General features: G+C 39.2%; 1 protein-coding gene across 2 annotated transcripts in view; it reads left to right on the top strand.

The window, feature by feature from the left end:
• Nucleotides 1-22,166, top strand: part of arfgef1 (ADP-ribosylation factor guanine nucleotide-exchange factor 1 (brefeldin A-inhibited)) — a 148,432-nt gene that overhangs the window by 55,133 nt on the left and 71,133 nt on the right. Inside the window, exons 5-8 of one of the 2 annotated variants that reach the window (XM_078398114.1) lie at nt 3,222-3,401; nt 8,996-9,269; nt 18,880-18,990; nt 21,916-22,023. In XM_078398114.1, the coding sequence (XP_078254240.1) occupies nt 3,222-3,401; nt 8,996-9,269; nt 18,880-18,990; nt 21,916-22,023 (673 nt within the window). The remainder of the gene's footprint in view (nt 1-3,221; nt 3,402-8,995; nt 9,270-18,879; nt 18,991-21,915; nt 22,024-22,166) is intronic. The other variant, XM_078398115.1, reaches the window with a different exon arrangement.

The raw sequence follows: 22,166 nt of genomic DNA, 5'->3' as shown, positions 1-22,166 counted from the left end.
AAACATTTAAAATGCTTCTATTTAAAAAAAAAAAAATTACATCCTTATAATAATGACTACATTTAATGTACTTGTACTGTAAGGTGTAAAAATATTTTAAGCTTATTAAGGCTAAAACATTTGCATTGTTAGATTCATACCATATTATAAATATTTCAGCAAATGGAAGTTGGTTTTAACTATGAACGGGTGAAACAAGCTGCCTGAGAGGGTGGTGGCGGCAGATGCTCTCACAATGAAGATAAGCGCTCGAATAGCGTGATACCGAAGGCTATGAGCCGAGTGCTGTAAAATGGGATTAGTGGAGATAAATACTTTGTGACATGCACTGGCATGGTGGGCCGAATAACCTATTTCCATGCTGTATGACTTGACTCTTAACTCAATGGAAAATGGAATTGGTAAAAAGACATTGTGATTTATGTTAAAGAAAGTGGCATTGATTTCTGGTGCCATTTACTCTTCTTTTTCTTCTGTTTCTCGTTTTTTTAAAAGTGAAAGTAAAAGGCAACCTTTGTGATGATTGAACCATTCCTCATTTATACAAGCAATACTGAAATGGTTCAATTAACAAAAAGGTGAAGCCACTACCATTGTCTGGATATAATTGTACAAATTACTTTGTGGCAATGATTTGTGTGTCGAAGACCTTTATGGCAAGTGAAAGGAAAGGGTAGGATGAAGACCTAGTTCTGTATCATTAGGTTTCTTACAGAACCACCCTTACCAATATTGAGATGTGGCTTGAATATGTGACACCAAGCTGCATCTTTGAATTAAAAGCTATCTCTACGTTTAACAGAGAAGTGTTTTTTTAAAATACAAACAAATTAATGAAGTAAGCAAACATTATGGATTATTAGTCCATAATAATGTTTGCCTTTTAATATACTTTTTCATCATTGATGCTAACCTTTTATTTTAATAAAACATCACCCCCAATATTCCCCCAATATTCTGAATATTTCAGAATCACTGTCGACAAATGATTTAAAATTAAATATGGGTGAGGGGGAATTCAGAAAGAAATTTGCTCTCTATCTAGACATGTGGTTGACATTGTGATGCAAAGCTACAAACTGCAGAAAAATGTAGTTCTTGTTATTTGGGGAAAATGTAGCAAATGAAATTCAAGCCAGAGTGCAATAAGGTAATGCTTTTGGAGGGTTGTAACGATGCAAGGGAATACATTATAATTAGAAACGTGTCAAATGGTGTGGTATGACAAAGAGAAATAATTTTTAAGGGAAGATCGACACAAAATGCTGGTGTAACTCAGCGGGGCAGGCAGCATCTCTGGAGAGAAGGAATGGGTGACGTTTTGGGTTGAGACCCTTCTTCAGAGGGAAATGGTATATTTAGTTTAGCTTACAAATACAGCATAGATACAGGCCCATTGGCCTGCTGAATACAAGCCGACCATCAATCACCTGTTCACACTGGTTCAAAGGTTTCAAAGGTCTTTTATTGTCACATGTACCAATTAAGGTACAGTGATATGCGAATTACCATACAGCCACACGGAAAAAAAAGCAACAAGACACGCAACTACATAAAAGTTAACATAAACATCCACTACAGCGGATTCTCCACATTCCTCACTGTGATGGAAGGCAATAAAGTCCAACCTTCTTCCTCTTTATTCTCCCGTGGTCGGGGTAGTCGAACCATCCGTCAGGACAATCGAAGCTCCCGCAGCCGGCGGTTGAAGCTCATGCTTTGGGGCGATCGAAACTCCCATGTCGGAGCGGTCAAAGCTCCTGCGGCTTGGAGTTCCTGATGTCGGTCTCAGACCAGGGACCATGAGCTCCATGATGTTAAGTCCGCAGGTACCTACGGTTGGAGCTCAGATGTCGATCCCTGGCAAAGGGATCGCGGGCTCCGTGTGTTAAAGTCCTGGAGGCTCCCCGCGGTGGAGCTCTCAAAAGTCGGTCAGAAGTTTCCCCCAACCCCCACCCCCCACATAAAACAAGCCAAAGAACACTAAAAACATACATTTAACACATACTATTAAAACACAAAGAAGGAAGGGACAGACAGACTGTTGGCGAGGCGACTGATTAACCTACAATTCATATGTCTTTGGGATGTAAGAGGAATCCGGAGCAGGAAACCCACACGGTCAAAGGGTGAACATGCAAATTCCACACAGTCAGCGCATGGGGTTAAGATCAAAGCCAAGTCTCTGGTGCTGTGAGGCAGCAGCTCTCGCAGCTGCACCACTGTGCCACCCCTGCGTCCCCCAGATCGTAAATTTCTTCTCAAATTTTAGATTTCAAGCAATATTGATCTTATTAAGTGATAGAAGATGGCGAGTAGGGATATTTGGCACGTACTTGGAAGAATTTGTTTAATGATGTCCCACAAGGTCTGTGCTGGGGCCTCAAAAAATAATGATTTAGTTTAGAAAGGAGAACTGGATAGAGAGCTTAGTAACATGATGACAAAACAGTAACCCCACCCCCTCCATGTCAGCAAATTAAAGGAGCTAGTCATTGACTTCAGCAAGCAGAGAAATGCATTGTCCTGACAGAAGCATTCGACCCCAGTCAGAATTATGCACCTGTCAAACACCAGCGACCAAAGTTGCCAAACACCAAACAACCATTTTGCATGGAATTTGAAAAATTGTCAAAGAAAATAATAAATTGACACAAAATGTATTATGTTTTTAACTTGCGTTTTTTGAAGCATGTACAGATGACGCAGCTTTGTGTTATGGAACATCGCAGTATTGATCATTTTAATAGCAACACAACCACCCCTCTTGCCTGTAATGCAGGGATCACCTGTATCAATATCTTTTGTCAATGAATTTATGTTATCCGCCAGAGATGGATGATCCAACAATTTTATTTTAATGATAATAACATGGTGTGCTGTTAAGAAATCTGCCTTAGAATGCTGCACATTTATTATTTTGTGGATTAAAAGTCATGACTGAAAATAGTTTTTTTAGAATGTTAATGATTATAGTAGATACCTTTTTTATCTCATGACAGTGTTGTGGATCGGGGTAGAGTGAGGAACTAAATAACAACCCCACACACACACACACACACACACCCATCAAAACAACAGCTTGATGAGTTGAGCCATTTTCGATTGTTCTTGTATCAAAATCACCTATCTTTATCTTGTGACTTTAATGTAGTTATTAATTAACTTATTTAAATAATTATCTTCTTTATCATTTACAATCTCCCCATCTCTCCTCTTAGGCCTTGCTAACCGCGGTGACATCTCAGCACATAGAAATACATGAAGGAACTGTGTTGCAGGCTGTGAGAACATGTTATAATATATACTTGGCCAGCAAAAATTTAATAAACCAAACAACAGCCAAGGCAACACTGACACAGATGTTGAATGTTATATTTGCACGCATGGAAAACCAAGCAGTGAGTATTGAATTCTTGAAGGTGGTGTGATACTCAAATGACTTTCTCATTTGCTGTATAACAAAATAACAAAATTGTCATTACTTGGTGCACCTAGTTGAATGTGTGCATGAAATCATTTATTTGGAAGATAATTTTTACTTTTATTTTTACATGCATTTATTTACTTCTGTAATTGTGGCATATGATGAGAGTACAATTGGTAATGATAGCAATAGATGAGTCTGTGCACCATTTTGGTATAATTAATAGATCAATACATTTTAAATAGATACACATTTGTTTCATTTTCCCAACTTTTCTAATGTGCATATTACCAATATAACTTTTAACACATTCAGTGATTATGGTGAAAATATGAGATATAACAGTAAGAGTAGCCATGATTCTTCATGCCAGTATTCCCATTCATTGAAGTCATTGGGGTTTCCATTCATTCAGGTCTGAACAAGGGTCTCGACCCGAAATGTCACCCATTCATTCCTTCTCTCCAGAGATGCTGCCTGTCCCGCTGAGTTGCTCCAACATTTTGTGTCTATATTTCCATTCATTAAGATTGTGACTGATCCTGTGCCTCATATCCACTTTCTAGCATTATTCTAACCATCTCATTTTTGTGATAGTTGGGGGAGACAGTCCTTTCAGGGAGAGATCATGAGAAAATAAAAATAAAAATTCTAAATGGTTGATCCCTTATGCTAGCACTGCATCCCCTAGTTGAGAACAGAACTAGTTTACAACAAGCTGGAGAAAATAACTCTTGGTATCGTCCTGTCAATTCCTCTCAAAAGCTTGAATTTTGCAATTGGATCACTGATTGTCCTTTTAAACCCCAGTCAATGTAGACCAATCACTCCTTGTATAACAACCATGGTTCCACTCCGCCCCCCCCCCCCCCCCCCACCAGCCCCTCTACCCACCCAACACCACTATCCTAGGGATCTATCTAGTAAATATGATCATAAAGGAAGCATATAGTTTGGATAGAAACTAAAACTGTTCGTGCTACTCCAGATATGATCACACCCTGTATAACCTCAGCAAATTGTCCTAACTTTTCTACATCAATCCCCTTGCAAAAAGCCCAGCACAATTATTTGGTTGCTAATTGCTTGCTGTAGGTGCATATATTTTCATCTTATATTTACCAGCTTATCATTATTTCTATTCTGTATCTGCATAACTTCTCCATGTTATAATCTATTGCCTGTCATCTTGTGTGAAATGACATGAGTAACAAATACTAAAATGCCATATGCCCTAACCTATGTTCTATCCGTTCTATCACATTATTCCCATCCCCCATGCCTTTACTTTGTTTAACAAATTCATGAAGTGCAATATATTAATCCCAATTTACTACATACACTGGGTTATCCACATCTTATGAGTCCTTAAATTTAAAATACTGAAATTTAGTTGTACATACAATTATGTTGACTACATCTAATCACACTATGATTTTACAAGACCCACGTAACTAGGCTGGAATTCACCCTTTTGCCAACCGATGTTAGGGTAAGTGGTCGATAGTTTTTTTTTTAGTTCCTTGTCCTCTTTTAAGCACCAATATTACATTTTCTACCTTGCTAAAATTGTTCCATCAATTTTTGTCATCTGTTTTGGAACCTGGTGTTACAATCTATCTTGTTCAGAAAATGTATATGATTTTAGTTGCCCTAATTTCTCCAGTACTGTATTTATTAAATACTTTTAATGACTCTATCATTAGACCCTTGGTTTTTCTTCATTGCTGCAGAGAATGCAGCTCAGGGTGAGAGCTAAAATGACCTGTTCCTTGTCTAGTTCCAAGGTTTATTTTTGCAAAAAAGTATTCAGAAATAATTGTGTGTAATCATTCTTTGATTTTCATAGAGCAACAACTACTGAGCAGCACTTAAATGTTCTAGCAGGAGAGATAAACATCCAGAAGTCATAGTTTGTTAATGGAGAAACATACAAAATATTAAAAGGGAAAATAAGGAAGATCAGCTCAGATGCTGAAAACTCTTTATTATAGGAAACCCTGAAGAGTGCAGATAATGCAGAATTAAAATTAAAAAGGAAATTAAGAAATTGAAGAGGAAAAATTATTTGCACATTGAAGGAAAGCCATGGATACTTTCGGGGTTTGTAAGAGGCTGCCAGGAACTGGTAGAAAATATCATTAACGAAAAAGAAAATGTGGGTATGGTTTGTGTGTTTATAGATATGCAGCTATATTCATAACAGAGGGAAAGGGTGCAAAGATTTATTATTAAGGAGGGCAATTATTAAATATTGGACGAGTTAAATAGGAAGAAAATATTGAGAGATTTAGCATCTTGTGAAGGTAAATGAATCGCCAGCCCATATAAACTGTATCATCGGTTATCCACAAAAGCAAAAGTGGAAATAGTGGAGGTTCTGGCAATTTTTTAATCCTCTGAAGCCAAGGACGAGAAACTTTAAACATGGAGCTAGATCGTTTTCAAATAAGGGGGAATAGGATCACGCATGCGTAGATAGAGTTAAACAATGGAAAAATTGATTGGCAGTCTAACTTGGTGGTGGACTCCCCTTCGATTATTTTGCCACTTATCTATATTAAAGCTTTATTTACAGTAGCCTATTAACCTCATTGGGATGTGGAAGGAAAGTAGTTCAGAAGCTTATGAGCAGCAGTCATTAATCAATTTGTGCCTTTCTGATTGATTACTTAAATTGCCCCTTTGAAAATTTTAAACAAGAGTCCATCACCAAATTAGACTGGCAATCAATTTTTCCAATGTTTAACTATTTGCACCTGTGTAATCCTATTCCCCCTTTTACCAGTAGCACTAGTTAAGCCACAAGATGTATGTGTTGTATATATGTTAATCATGTGAAATTACTTGAAACTGTACAGAGAAAATTTGTGAACGTTGCCATGGCTGAAGAATTTTAATTAAAGGGGAGTTTTGATAGGATGGATTGTTTCCTTTGAAAGCAAGGCTGAACAAAATGTAACTGTACAAAGAAAACAATAATAGATTGGATAAGAATGATCCATTTCCTTAAGATGTATTTGATTTAAAGTAACTCGTAAAATGATTGGAAGGAAGTTGAGAAGTTATGAAGGTGTGGAACACATTGACCTGAAATAGTGATGGATGCAGCAACATTTACCTTGTTTAAAAACTACATAGGTTGCCACTTGAGGTACAGTGACTTACATGAAGTGCAAATAGTTTTGGTTAGTTCTTTTTTTTCAGCATGGATGCAGTGACATAAATAGTCTCCTGTGTTGTAAATATCAATATCTCTGTAATCCTTCAGTTCTGGCACTTTCCATTGACCTTCTTCACTGCTTGTGCCCTAATGTTCACTGCCTGTGCCCTAAGATCAAATTGCCATACCTTTATCCTTTTCCTCTTTAACCCTCGTTGGGATACCAATAGACAATAGACAAAGAAGTAGGCCATTCGGCCCTTCGAGCCAGCACCACCATTCAATGTGATCATGGCTGATCATTCTCAATCAGTACCCCGTTCCTGCCTTCTCCCCATACCCCCCGACTCCGCTATCCTTAAGAGTTCTATCTAGCTTTCTCTTGAATGCATTTAGAGAATTGGCCTCCACTGCCTTCTGAGGCAGTGAATTCCACAGATTTACAACTCTCTGACTGAAAATGTTTTTCCTCATCTCCGTTCTAAATATACCAAGACATAAGACACAGTTTGATAAGCACTAAAATCTACTTTGCCAAGAGTTTGGTAATTTCTCCAGATATCTTCTTTAGTATTTCAGCAGCAATTATGAAGCAAACATTTTTAGCAGCAAACTTTTTTCCTAATTTTAGCAGTGGCAGTTCCATATTTAACATTGTCATGTTGCACCCCTCCCCTCTTTTGCAATATGACGTGGGCCCAATGTAGTATTATGATTGCAGAGGTCCTTATTTGAATCCAAAATGGGGAAAGTTGCTGCAACTTTGAAAAATAAGGAGTGCTGGGAATAGAACTGGAGGGGACATTAACAATCATGAAAGAAAATATTTTACAAGTTGTTCTTCAAAGAAATAGGTGAAAATGTTTGCTAAATAGAACTGTATAATTCTAAAGCAGAATTTTGTCTGTGTGGTGACTGTAGCATGGGGTTTTGAAATTGAGACTGATGACTTGGAGATCTTGTCTGTAAAATCTTATTATAGTAATCCATGTATTCCATGTTAATTTTTCCCACAGAAAAGGTTTTTAAATGTACAGGAGTGAACCAGGAAGTGAGCAAGAATATACACATAATCTGTAGCTCAGTTTAGGAATGGATAGGAAAATTACACAAACAAATCTGCTTCTTTCAAAGATGGGTGGGAAGACAAAAGCAACTAGGAGCAAATTAGCAGAAATTGTACTGGGAAAACTGAATGCAGTTTTTGCAACATTTCTGATGTTTGTCTCAAGGTTGTAAAAATTCCTACTTTAACCTCCTGAACCATTGCTCTTCTCTACCTTTATCTTTGCTCAAGATAGACACGAAAAGCTGGAGTAACTCAGTGGGACAGGCAGCATCTCTGGAGAGAAGAAGTTTCGGGTCGAGACCCTTCTTTGCTCATCTTGAAGTTCTTACCAGTCTCTTCATTTTCTAATTAGATCAACTGGTATTTTACTCATTCTTCTATCAACCTAACGTCATTTGAAACCACATTCCTGATTGGACTCTTCTTTTACTGATTTATACTGACTCTCTAGTCCCTCAACGTTTTATAATTCTCAACGCCTTGTTTAAATTCACTCATTGCCTCATACATGACTATCCCTAACTTTCTTCATCTACACAGTCTCTCAAATTCTCGACTACCACTTATTGTAGGCAATTATGACTTTAACAAAATAAAATCTACATGTCAAAACAATACATTGGCAGTGGAGAGATTGACAGTGGTGAGGTTGAGGTGAATTGGGTGTTGTCTGTATGTTTGAGGTGTCTTCATTTACATTGCCACAGTGGGGCTACAAGTGGCAAATGATAATTCTGGGGGTATCAGGGGGTAGCAGGACTAAGAATCGATTCCTGTGGAATGACAGAGGTCGTGCTGAGGAGCAGGAAAAGCAGTCAATGCTCGAGATGCGATGATTACATTTAATTACTGAGTGGCATGTGATCCTACTTGGTATTTTGTTTGGACCTTTAGATTAGTATGGTCAGTTCTTTCTACTTAAATACACTTTCCCAGCAAATCTCTTCAAGCTTTCCACATCTCTGTCATTATCGAGCATTCTTCTATGGTTTTCATTCTGTCTCATCCAGTGCTCTTTCCAAAAACATCCACGATTTTCATCCTGCTTCTTTGCTCCTATTCTAACTAAACTAACTAACCAACTCCTGTGATTGCACATTCTGAGGTACGGTTCTTCTATTTTAATTCCTAATCACTGTATGACAGATCATGCTTAACAGCTCTATCCTTAAACTACATTATCACCTCAAATCTTCCTCCCCCTCAGCGCCAAAACCTTTCCTCAACTGCCCTAAAATTCGTGTTTTACCTGGAAATTTGCCATTTGTGACTGAGTTCCTTTGAGATGGAAGTCTAGGTTCCACTTTCATCTTAAACCATGTCTTTGTGCATTCAGCTGCAGGAAGTAAAACAAATGGAAAAGGAGAGACTTCGACAACAGCATCATCTCCAGCAGCCCCCTGTGAACCAGTATGAACCTGAATCCCCACAACTGAGTCGACTTGAGGAGCAGCCTGTTCTTGAGCTGGCTCAAAAGCCCGAAATGGAATCAGACCACATCAATGAAGTTGACAAAATTATTCAGAAGGATACAGAGCCAGAAAATGGAACTGACATTTGTAATGCAGAAAATGAACAAACAGAAGTTGACCAAGCGACTGCAGCTAAAAGTAAATAAATTTGCTCATAAACCTGCGTATAGTTGTTGTGGCTTAAAAGTGTACTGGTTTAAAATAAGGAAATTACTGATTTTGTTACTACTTTAGTTATATTCTGAGATTGATAAACAATATTGTTTTTTACTTGGTTTCCTTGTTTATTAGACTGTATTTTAATATTCGCCTTTCAGGAATTGAGATCAGTGCAGCACATGATCTTGCCAAGCTTCTGGTTTACTTTCTCTTTTCGTTCTTATATCAGCAGCAGATTGCTGGTATCCCAAGCCAAGGGAAACTGTTGAATACATATTTCACTATCTAATTTTTTCCATTCTAAATAATAGGATGAGGTGCTTCTGGATTGCATAATGTTGGATAAAATGCTTCCGCATGGCTCTGATTAGTGTAATGCAAAGTTAGATTCGAGGCTAAACAATTATGGATAAGTATTTTAACAATTCACTGGTTGAACTGTGTTCTATTTTTGATTTTTACAGCTGGAAAAATTCATTCTCGCCTTAGGACCTTCTCCAGCACTTTGGAGAAATGCAGTGGTGCAACTAGTAGAACTGCTGCCTCACTACACCAGACACTGGGTTTAATCTTGATCCAATATTTCCTTAGCACCGTGTGGGTTTACTCCCGCATCCCAAGGTCATGTGGGAAGTTGTGGAGATTGTGGGGAGAATAAAAATGGGATTATGTCGGATTAGTGTAAAAGGATGTTTAATGTCAGCATGGAGTTGGTGGCCCAAAGGGCCTGTATTTCTCTATGACTCAGTCCAGTAATAATTTGATATTTCTAACATAACCTGTCTTAACTTGATTGGGTTGATCTGGGTTGATCTGGTTAATGACTTAAACTTAGGTAATTGTTAGGTAATTGTTCCATCTTTATAGAAGTGAACACTAACATTATTCATTATGATGCTAAACACCAACTAGAAGGTTTGATAATATCAGCCTTCTTTCCAAAAACAAAACCCCAAAATGTTAATCAAAGACAGTCCCATTGCTGCATCTTTATTTTCTATTCTCAGTGCCTGCAAAATGGTCATCTTTCTATTGGCAGGTTGAGTCTTTTTCATCAAGGAACACAATCTTTGGCAAAATTATCCAAAGCACTCAGTTATTTTAACAACTTTACATTTGCTTCTCATATCTTCTCAGGCCATGAGATTAAGATGGTGATTGGACTTGAAGGACACAATTCAGTAACTGTTCTTAAGTAAAAGAGGACCATTTTTTAAAATAATAGCCATTATTTGACTATTTAGTTGTCCCCCTGAAACGCTGCAAGGTATGAGATGTCAATTAGTTGCAGCAAAGGCTTTGAACTGTGTAAGTGCTTTTGTTAACCACATCTTCACATGTTTGTTTCCCATCTACCCATCGCAGAGAAATTCGTAGAGAAAGTCAGAGTCATGCAGATCAGATTCAGGCCCTTCCGCCCAACTCATCCATGCCAACCAGGATGCCCCATCATAGCTAGTCCCATTTGCCTGCCTTTGGGCATTCTCTCTAAACCTTTCCAATCCATGTACCTGTCCAAGTGTAGTTTAAATGGTTATAATACCTGCCTCAACTACCTCCTCTGGCAGTTCGTTCCAATTACCCACCATCCTTTTGAGTGAAGAAGTTGCCACTCAAGTTTCTATTAAATCTTGCCTCCCCTCACCTTGAACCTATGTTCTCTAGTTCTTGTTCCCCTCCCCTGTGTAAAATACTCTTTCAAGCATAATGACATCTTACTGTAGCAGGATGACCAAAGGCGAACATAACATCCTAACTTCTATACTCAAAACCTGACTGAAGAACAATGCACCAAAAGCTCTCTTGATCACCCTATCTACCTGTGACGGTACTTCCAGGGAACTATGTACCTGTACTCCTAGACTCCTCTGCTCTACAAGACTCCCCAAGGCCCAACCATTCACTTTGAAGATCTTGCCTTGGTTTGATTTTCCAAAATGTAATACCTTACACTTATCTGCATTAAGCTCCATTAGACATTCCTCAGCCCACCTGCCCAGCTAATCAAGTTCCTGCTGTAATTTTTGATAACCATCTCCACTTTATTGTCAGCTGCAAACTTACTAATCGTGCCGTGAACCTTCTCATCCAAATCATTGATATAAACCCACAAACAGCGATGAGCTCAGCACTGATCCCTGAGACACACCATTAGCCCCAGGCGTCCAATACGAAAAGCAACCTTCCACCACCACCCTCTGCTTCTTTCCATGAAGCCAATTCACTATCCAGTCAGCAAGCTCTCCCTGGCTCCCATGTAATCTAACCTTCCAGAGCAGCCGACCATGCAGAACCTTATCAAATGCCTTGCTGAAGTCCATATAGACAATGTTTAAAGCCTTGCCTTTATCAACCTTTTTGGTTACTTCTTCAAAAAACGCAAATCAAATTCATAAGACACAGTCACCCATGTACAAAACCACACTGACTATCCCTAATCAACCCCTGCCGATCCAAATACATATATATCTTATCCGTCAGAATCCTCTCCAGTAACCGGCCTACTGCAGATGTTCGGCTCGCTGGTCTATAGTTCTTGGGCTTTTTCTTGTTAAATAGACGCACAATGTTAGCCACCTTTCAGTCATCTGGCACCTCATCAATGTTTAACAATGATTTATACCTCTCAGCCAAGGCTCCTGCAATTTCTTCTCTAGCTTCCCATAAGCTCCTCGGATATTTATCTATTTTCATACACTTCAGGACATCCAGCTCTACCTCCGATTGTAATTTGGTCTGTCCTCAAGACATCTCCATTAACTGTCCAAGTTTCCTAGCTTTCATGCTTTTCTCTACAATAAAAACAAAGGTGAAATACTCATTGAAGACCTTGCCCATCTCCTATGGCTCTACGCATAGACAGCTGCTTTGTTTTCTGAGGACCCCTATTCCCGCTCTAGTTATCCTCTTTCCCTAATGTACATAAAATCTCTTTGGATTCTCCTTAATTTTATCTGCCAGAGCTATCTCCTGCCCCCTTTTTGCTCTCCTGATTTCCATCTTAAATATGCTCCTCAGTCCCCAAAACTCCTGCTGGGCTACACTTCATCCCAGCTGCCTATACCTGGCCATGCCTCCCTTTTCTTGACTAAAGCTTCCATTTCTCTCATCATCCAAGCTTCCTTACTCCCAGCTCTCTTGCCCCTCATTCTAATAGGAATACGCATGCCTTAAACCCTCAATATTACCTCTTATAAAAGCATCCCACTTTCCGGACATCCCTTTACCAGCAAGCATTCTATTCCACTCAATTTCAGCAAGTTCCTGTCTAGTACCATCAAAGTTGGCTCTGCTCCAATTCAAAACTTTAACTTGTGGGGTTGCCCTATTCTTATTCATAACTATTTTAAACTAACAGAACTGTGGTTGCTGGTCCCAAGAGGCTCGCCCACTGACATTTCAGTCACTAGCCGTCACTAGCAGTCACTCAATTTCCAATGAGTAGCTCAAGCTTTGTGCACTCCCTTTTAGACCTCAGATAGGGCAGACATTAATAATGCTGTAACTTGTTTGTGATTTCAAAGCCATTAGTGCAGATCTCTTGTTTTCCAAGTCTAAATGTATAACAGCAGCCAAGAAATTCGTTTGTACCTTTAGTGGTCACCTAAAAGATTGCACGGCTTGGTTCTGACCCTTTTGATTTTGGGTCTGCTGCAGCAAAATTCATTGTTGCCTGAGGCACAATTTGTTAGGAATTGATTTGGCACTTTGATTTATGTTCTATGAATTCTATGTAGTATGTAAACGGTGGTGAATGTGGGGTAAGAAGAGCAGGGCTGCATGGAGTTGGTGGATCTAGGGTTGGATACAGGTTGAGAGGGCAGAGGGTAGAGAGGGCAAGCAAAATTGGATCTTGAGCAGTGAAATTGTGAGATCTGTTCATTGTAGTGAGAGAGGGAGAGAATTTGGGATTCAAAGATAGTGACCAACAAACTGGAGGCTGTGCAGGATTCATGCCCAGAGATCAATACTTCTATGAGTTAGTCCAAGAAAGCAGCCTCAGTCACATTGAGTACAGTTGGGGTTGAGTTCTGGTGGAGGGGTCATGAAGATTGTGAAATGGAAGTGTGGTGCAAAATAGGGGTTGGTATCGAAGGCCTGAGGATAGCGTGTTCAAGAAATAATTAAAAGGGATTTTCCTGGGCTTGGTTTCCATTGTTATGATAGTTGGAGGTTCCCAGTGACAGGTAATCTTAGGAACAAAGTGACACAGTTTTCTGGGTAAGATTAGACATGTTCTATACTATGTGCATAATTTGAGCACCATGTGGAAGGATGATTCACAGCCAGAATTGCCTGGTTAGGTTTTCAGTATGGTGCAGTCTGAACCAGAACTAGTTAAATTCACAATTTTTTCAAAGTAAGCAATTTTTCAAATGCATGGTGCTGAGAAATCAGTGCTGCATAAAGAATTGCAAGGCCTCGGACTTGTATGTAGTTGAATGCTCTTATTGTATTTCAAATGCTGTGGCTTTATTTTGAGTAAATGCCTGAATTCACAACGTTTCTTGGATCAAGTTTCCAAGTAGACTTCGTCTTACAAATCAAATTTTGCTTCATTTACTCTTTTCAAGAATCAAGTAGATTTTTGATTTCAGCAGGTAACTGTGATACAAGCGATTGTATTGTATTGTATTGTTGAAGCAGTAAAATTACTCTGAAGGTAAGCTGGAAATGTAGAATGGCTCTAAAAGGAAGGATCTCCCTTTTTTGCTCTGCCTCTGGAAAAGACAAGTGGAGGTTTCAGTCTTGTTTTGTGGTTTTGTTTTTGAAGGTCAAGATAAGTCGTACTTCAATGAGTCTTATCGAGTCTTATCAAGGTTGAAGTTTGCCAGATTTGTGACTTTCTCTACTTGCTCAAGAACTCTGTCTCAGAACTGCTTTTGAAACCGCATATTTAAAGAATAGGGTCTTGTTTTGATTGTGAACAAAGCCATTAGCTTATTTGCCTCTTCAGTGTTAAATGTTTGTGAGCAACTTGGGCATGTGGTAGATTAATATTGTTTCACAGTACGCAAATATAAGAATTTGGCTTCATGAGTTATAGGAGCAGCATTAGGTTATTCGGCCCATCAAGTCCACTCCGCCATTCAATCATGGCTGATCTATCTTTCCCTCTCAACCCCATTCTCCTGTCTTTTCCCCATAACCCTGACACCCGTACTAATCAAGAATCTATCAATCTCTGCCTTAAAAATCTGCATTGATTAGGTCTCCACAGTCTTCTGTGGTAATGACTTCCCGATATTCTTTCTTAATTGTGCTTGCATCACAAAATGGCAGTGTAGAATTCCTTGCCATTATTGTTGCCAGTGAAAGAAAGCATTGTTTATGTTAGTATAACCACCTGTGAATTTGGATGAAGAGGCTTTACAGAAAATTAGAATTACCTCTGCTGCTGCAGTGACAATTTCTTGGGTCAACATTTGGAGTTTCTGTTTGGAGCCAGTCAGATTGCTTTGGATGTCGTTTGCTGTAGCTAGGCTTTGAAGATAGAAGTCTACCATTGCAAATTTGTTTGCTGCATTAACATCCTAATAGAGGGGAATTAAATGAAAAGTGGAAGTGTTAGATTACTTAAATTGCATCCCCATTTTTCAGGTAGAACCTTTGTTACACAATTTGTTCTGTGCTTCACACTGTACAATATATTCAGTTACGCGATCAGGTACTACTTGGAGAATTTCCTGTTATTTTTGATTTTCAGTACTCTACTATTTCCAGGGTCTTAATTTTGCTTTCTCTGAGCAAAGCATCCAAGATAATTATGAAAGTCCCTTCAACCACAAGACCATAAACATAAGTGGTGAATTCTCTCACTACCCCAATTAGTGATCAAGAGGAGATACTAGAATGTAAGAACCCACAAAAAAATAGTATTCAGGGACAACAAATGAAGAATTCTATTCCATGGCATTTAAAATATATATTTTTACTTGATGTAAAATTTTAAAAATTGCATGATGCTTGCAAAATTAAAGGTTAATTTTGTTACCAGTTCCTAACTTTGAGAAACATCAGGTGTTACAAGGGGATTATCGATGACTCTCCTGTGAATAAAAGGCATACTGATAAAATTTATTTTTTGTCTTGTAAGTATAATCCTACAGAAACGATTAATTTATAACAGCTATTATTGAGGATGTGGACAATGCAAGCTTCTGCATCATTAACTTAAGTATATGATTGTTATTAGAACATGTGATATTTAATTCTGTCACGATATTGAGACAAAAGCAAGGATTTAATCCAAGTAAATAAATGATAGCTTTGGGTAATAAAAAGAGAATCTGGCAGCATCTCAGGAGACAAGATGCAGAACTAATCTTCCACATTGATCTTTCACCAGACCTAGTTGCAAAATTAAAAAAATTGTTGACTGAAAATTGGTTGGCAAACAGGAAACAAAGAGTAGGAATTTCAAGGGTCCCTTTCAGAATAACAAGCAGTGACTAGTGGGGTACCGCAAGGCTCTGTGCTGGGACCGCAACTATTTACAATATACATTAATGACTTGGAGGAAGGGATTAAAAGTAACATTAGCAAATTTGCAGATGACACAAAGCTGGGTAGCAGTGTGAACTGTGAGGAAGGTGCTATGAGGTTGCAGGGTGACTTGGACAGGTTGTGTGAGTGTGCAGATGCATGGTAGATGCAGTTTAATGTGGATAAGTGTGAGGTTATCCACTTTGGTGGTAAGAATAGGAAGGTTGAATATTATCTGAATGGCGTCAAGTTAGGAAAAGGGGAAGTACAACGAGATCTGGGTATCCTTGTTCATCAATCACTGAAAGTAAACATGCAGGTACAGCAGGCAGTGAAGAAGGCTAATAGCATGTTGGCCTTCATAACAAGAGGATTGAATATAGGAGCAAAGAGGTCTTTCTGCAGTTATACAGGGCCCTAGTGAGACCACACCTGGAGTATTGTGTGCAATTTTGGTCTCCAAATTTGAGGAAGGACATTCTTGATATTGAGGGAATGCAGTGTAGGTTCATGAGGTTAATTTCCGGGATGGCGGGACTGTCATATGTTGAAAGAATGGAGCGATTGGGCTCATATACACTGGAATTTAGAAGGATGAGAAGGGATCTTATTGAAACATATAAGATTATCAAGGAATTGGGCACGTTAAAGGCAGGAAACATGTTCCCGATGTTGGGGGAGTCCAGAACCAGGGGCCACAGTTTAACAATAAGGGGTAGGCTATTTAAATGGAGATGAGGAAGAACTTTTTCACCCAGAGAGTTGTGAATCTGTGGAATTCACTGCCTCAGAAGGGAGTGGAGGCCAATTCTCTGGATGCTTTCAAGAGAGAGTTAGATAGAGCTCTTAAAGATAGGCAAGGGATATGGGGAGAAGGCAGGAACGGGATACTGATTGTGGATGATCAGCCATGATCACAGTGAATGGCGGTGCTGGCGCAAAGGGCCGAATGGCCTCCTCCTGCACCTATTGTCTATTGAAGATTAGGGGAGCTCTATGCTTGTTCTTGGGAGGAGAGAGGATGAGTGCAGATGTACAGGGGATGGTGGAAGATGGACTACAGTTACGGCATAAAAAGGCTCTTCCAGAAACATTGCTGCCAAGATGTTATGAGAATTAAAGCAGCTGGAAAACTTAAGATCATTTGTACATTGCAAGGATTGGAGATTTAACTCCAGCTTTGGACTTGTGATGGATTATTCACAATCCTATCTCCTGAGATGAACATCAAGAAGTTGAGAAAGGAAAGAGTTTCAGACAGATCATGTGAAAGTGAGAGCGATATAAAGTTGGCACTAAAGGTGATGAAACTACAATGTATAAAGTGAGGAAGCAGCAGCAATGCAGTTATTTATTTAATAAACAAAGGTAAAGACTGTAACAAAGAGTCGTTCATGTATCCAAGCAAGTATAACAACTCCATTTGATTTGAAGGAAAGGAGAAGAGTTAAAGAAAAAGTTGCTCAATAAGATAATTTTGTCGGACAAAGAAGGGTACTGCTGGGACAGGACTGGTTTTGCCTTTGTTTAAGGAAGAACTAAAATGTGACCCAGACATCCTACTGTGAAGCAGAGGTGTAAAGGGATTGGCTGTCCAGAATGGAAATGAGCTGATTGTGACCAGGAAACTAGAAAATCAATGTATTAAGTGGTAATTTCAGCCTGCAAACTAAAAAAGAAACCGGGAAGTTGCTGTTCAGCTGTTTTCCACCTGGATCCTCCATGTGTGCGTTAATCATTAAATAGATATAAAATATAAAACCGCGATACTCACCGCTAAATACAACAGTAAAATGGGCTTTAAGGTAATAATTACTTCCAAACAATCTATGAAAACTGAAATTAACATCCATGCAATGAATTATTTCTTCATATTTTGAATACCAGTGCGTGGAAATTACTTTATTTTGTTTCATCATTCTTAAACCACTAACCCCCATTTGTCTTTCCCTCATTATTTTTTTTCTCTGCATGATTTTAAATTAACTATTGTAACATACTTTTTGCCTGAGACTCTCTGTGACTCTATTTAACTGGTTTAAGAGTCATGCCGTTCGCCCCGTTCACATAGGTTCCAGAGCCTCCAAGGAGGATTATCTGCTAATATGCATCTTGATGGTCCTAAGTTTCACTTATCAGCCTAGTAAATGTCTCTGGGCAGCACAGATGTAATGAGTAGTAAATACACTTGTTCACTTTAGGTTTAGTTTAGAGAAACAGCCCACCGAGTCCACATCGACCAGCAATCCCCGCACATTAAAACAACCCTACACTACACCAAGCCAGTTAACCTACAAACCTGTACGTCTTTGTAGTGTGGGAGGAAACCGAAGTTCTCGGAGAAAACCCACACAGGTCACGGGGAGAACGTACAAACTCAGTACAGACAAAGCACCGGGAGCCAGGATCGAACTCTGGTTTCTGGCGCTGCAAGGCAGCAACTCTACCGCAGTGCCGCCCAGTTTAGAGATACAGCGCGGAAAAGATCCTGTGGCCTATTGAGTCCATGCCAACTATCGATCACCTGTTCACGCTTGTTCTATGTTATCCCACTTTTTACACACGTTATTTCAATACAAATCACGCTTATTTAGTTTAATGCTTAATTTAGTGCCTAACAAAGAAACTAATTCAAATCTTAATGCATGTATTTGAAAATAGATTGTTATAAATTGAGTAGGAGGAGGCAGCATAGTTACATAGATGTTAGGACAGTTGTGTAGGAAAGAACTGCAGATGCTGGTTTAAATCGAAGGTAGACACAAAATGCTGAAGCAACTCAGCGGGACAGGCAGCATCTGGAGAGAAGGAATGGGTGATGTTTCGGGTCGAGACCCTTCTTCAGACAGTTGGTTTTGATGACCCACGGTAACTGGCTGTAATTTCAAGTAGGAAAATCAATATTTAAATTTTCTGTCAAAAGCATATTATCACATGTAGGCATGTACAAAACGACTTTCGAACTGGCAAGATTATTCTAAAAGATTCATCTCACTTGATTTGAAGTAAAGTCAAAGCTTGTTTTATTTATGCTTGCTTTTATCTTTTAATTTAATGCTGGCTGAGTTGTTCTGAGCATTTTTATGTTCTGTCCTTGCACAAGGTTTTGAAAAAGGGATTACAGGCAACAGTCATGGGGAGGGTCTTGAATTTGAGGATAATGTACATGAAATTGTACAGAACATTCTACAAGAATTGGTGGCCACTGTTGGAGGTAGTGTATTCATTTCATCTCTTAGTTTATTCTTATGTTTTGTCGTACATATACATGACATTTTCAATGTTTTTTGGTGATGCTTTCATCTCTATTTTACCCCCTCTTTCTCACAGTAAATGTTGCAATTTGGCTGTCAAGAGTTAAAAAGGTTAATGGCAATGATTGGTTTTGTATTAATTCATTTCAAATGTTTGTACAATTCTTCTCAAACATTTTTAATGAACTCTTTTTGATCTCTGGTAAGACAAATTGGTGTCAGGTTACAGGTGACAATAATGTAATTGGCAAAATTCATTCAATCTAATAATTGTTGTACTGATCTGGAAAATAAGCCTGTTTAAGACCTAATGTGTATCAGGTAATGTTGGAGTGTAGGGTTATCCTGCAGTTTAAGAACTGGCAATAGACAATGGTGAGACTGGAATACAGTGGGTCTGATACTTAAAGACTTTACAGCATAAATTATTTAGCATGTTTTTAAGTGTTTGTGGAACTCTCTGCAGTTGTTTACATGATAGAAATTAAATGTAAATTATACTGAAATTGGTGCTTATAACCTTCAACTCTATTGGTTTTAAAAGCAGTATCTCTCCATTATAAATGGAGTGATATCTATTTATCATTCAATTTGAACAATACTAATGAGCAAACTTAAAGGCAATAGTTTAAACCTGTCACAACCTGTTCTGTTTGCTTCAGTAATGCAACATGAGAGGTATTTTGTCATTGAATTACCAGAAACTTATAGTATCACTTAAATAAAAATAACCAAATTTTGTTTGGGAGAGCCAATTTGTAAAGATTCTTTTAAGAAAAATAAAGAATCTTAAGAGAAAACACGTCATCTTTTTTTTAATGCAAGTGTAACTGAATTCATTTTAAATTTAGTTGATTAAAAAACCCGTATCAATTCTTCAGAATTTGCAGTGCATCATTTTAAGAAAAATACTTTGCAACCAGTTGATAGCATTTGAGGATAGTACTTTATCTCAATTTTTTATTTGGCACATTTTAAAAATAATTTTATGATGCAACGGTTCTTTTGTTCCAACATCCAGTAATTTCTATTATATCTTTTTAGCTTTCATTTTTTGATGTGTGCAGGAATACTCACTCATGCTTCAATCTAATAATATGATGCATTATCTGTAGAAACAAAAAGCTACAGATGCTGGTTACTACATAAAAGGACAAAGTGCTGGAATAACTCAGCAGGTCAGGCAGCATCCCTGCGGAACATGTATAGCTGATGTTTTGGGTTGAAGCCCTTCTTCAGACTGATTGCATTGGGAGAGAGAAGAAAGCTGGAAAAGAGGAGACCAGGACCTGTGGCGGGTAATAGGTCGACATAGGCGAGGGAAGGGAGTTTCGATAGGCAGCTGGTTGGAACAAAGGCCAAAAATAAGAAAAGATGGAAGGTGTGAGACAGGTTTGAAGAGTTGTGGATTGAAAAGCCAGAGAGGAAATTGGGGGAGCACGGGGGGGGGGGGGGGCGCTGTTTGAGAGCTTACCTAAAATTTGAGAATTCAATAGACACAAAAAGCTGGAGTAACTCAGCGGGTCAGACAGCATCTCTGGAGAAAAGGAATAGGCGGCGTTTCGGGTTGAGACCTTTCTTCCTACTCAATGGTCAGACCGTTGGGTTGGAAATGATATGAGGTGCAGTTCCTCCAATTTGCCTGTGGTCCCACTCAGGCAATGGAGGAGGCTCAGGACAGAAAGGTCAGTGTGGGAATGGGAAGGTGAGTTGAAATGTTTAGCAACCGGGAGTTCCAGTAGACCTAGATGGACCGAGCACAAGTGTTCAGTGAAACGGTTGCCGAGGCTACGTTTGGTCCTGCCGATGTACAGGAGGTCACATTGGGAACACCAAATGCAGTAGGTGAGGGTTGAGGAGGAGCACGTGAACCTCTGTCTCACTTGGAAGGACTGCTGGGGTCCCTGGATGGAGGTGAGGGAGGAAGTAAAAGGACAGGTGTTACATCTCCTACGTTTGCACGGGAAAGTAGCAGGGGACGGGGTGGTTTGCCTGGGAAGGGATGAGTGAACCAAGTGAACCAGGAGGGAGGAGTCTCTGCAAAAGATGGAAAGGATGGAGATGGGAAGATGTGACTAGTGGTGGGATCACGTTGGAGGTGACGGAAATGTTGGAGTATGATGTGTTGGATGCGGAGGCTGATGGAGTGAAAGGTGAGGACCAGGGGAAGTCTGTCCTCGTTCCGTCTGGGGATTGGGGGTTCATGAGCAGAACTACGGGACACAGGGGCGATGCGTATACGGAACCCGTCTATGAAGGAGGGGGGAAGGAGAACCAAGTTTACTAAAGAAAGAGGACATCTTGGATGTCCTAGAATGGACACCTGTTTCTCCATTCCACTTATCTCCCCCACCCCCACCCCCACCCCCACCCCCCCCCTTCCCTTCCCCATCAATTACCTCCCTCTGGCTTTATAATCCGCAATAAAAGGCCTTATTTTGCCTTATCTGGTCTAATTGATTTCAGTGGGAGATGGAGCAGGCACCTATTGACTCTCAAGCTTAATTTATTGCAGATTTTTTTGCTTTTCTTCTAAAGGTTGTGGAGAATTGAAAATACCTAAATCAAATTTAAACCTCTTCGCAGTTTACAGCAGTTATTTTGAAAGCCTTTCTATTTATCTCATTTTCTAATCATGAAGCAAATACTCTTTAATACAATTTTCATAACAATCCAAATTAGCTTGTATGGAGCTGAAATTTTACATTACTGTAACCTGTTTTAGAAGTTAATTTAACCTGTTTTATATGTGTGACTTTCTTAGATCTGTCTTTTTGAGTTTTTCTATTATAATTAAAGAATTTCAGTCGTATTCAGCCAAATAATTTTTTGTTTATTTATTTTTGATTTCCACCCCAACCCCATTTTCTTCCTCCTTTTTAAAGGATCTCTCCCTACCATGCATCTAGGAGGATGGGACGATGTGGGATTTGGACCTCCCCACTACCATCCTCAGTGCTGCTGTGATTGGCCTGTAAAAAGTTTAATTGAAGGTGGGTGAGGCAGTGCCAGTTTGTTCCTACCCCTCCTTCAAACAATATAATGAAAACAATCTGAGCCTGAAACTCGTCCACAGATTTGAGTAATAGGCAGCAGCACAGCGACATCAAACCATAAACTTGGCGTTGCTGTACTT

Source organism: Rhinoraja longicauda, chromosome 4 (assembly GCF_053455715.1).
Source record: "Rhinoraja longicauda isolate Sanriku21f chromosome 4, sRhiLon1.1, whole genome shotgun sequence".
NCBI lineage: Eukaryota > Metazoa > Chordata > Chondrichthyes > Rajiformes > Arhynchobatidae > Rhinoraja > Rhinoraja longicauda.
This window is presented reverse-complemented; position numbering and strand designations above follow the sequence as displayed.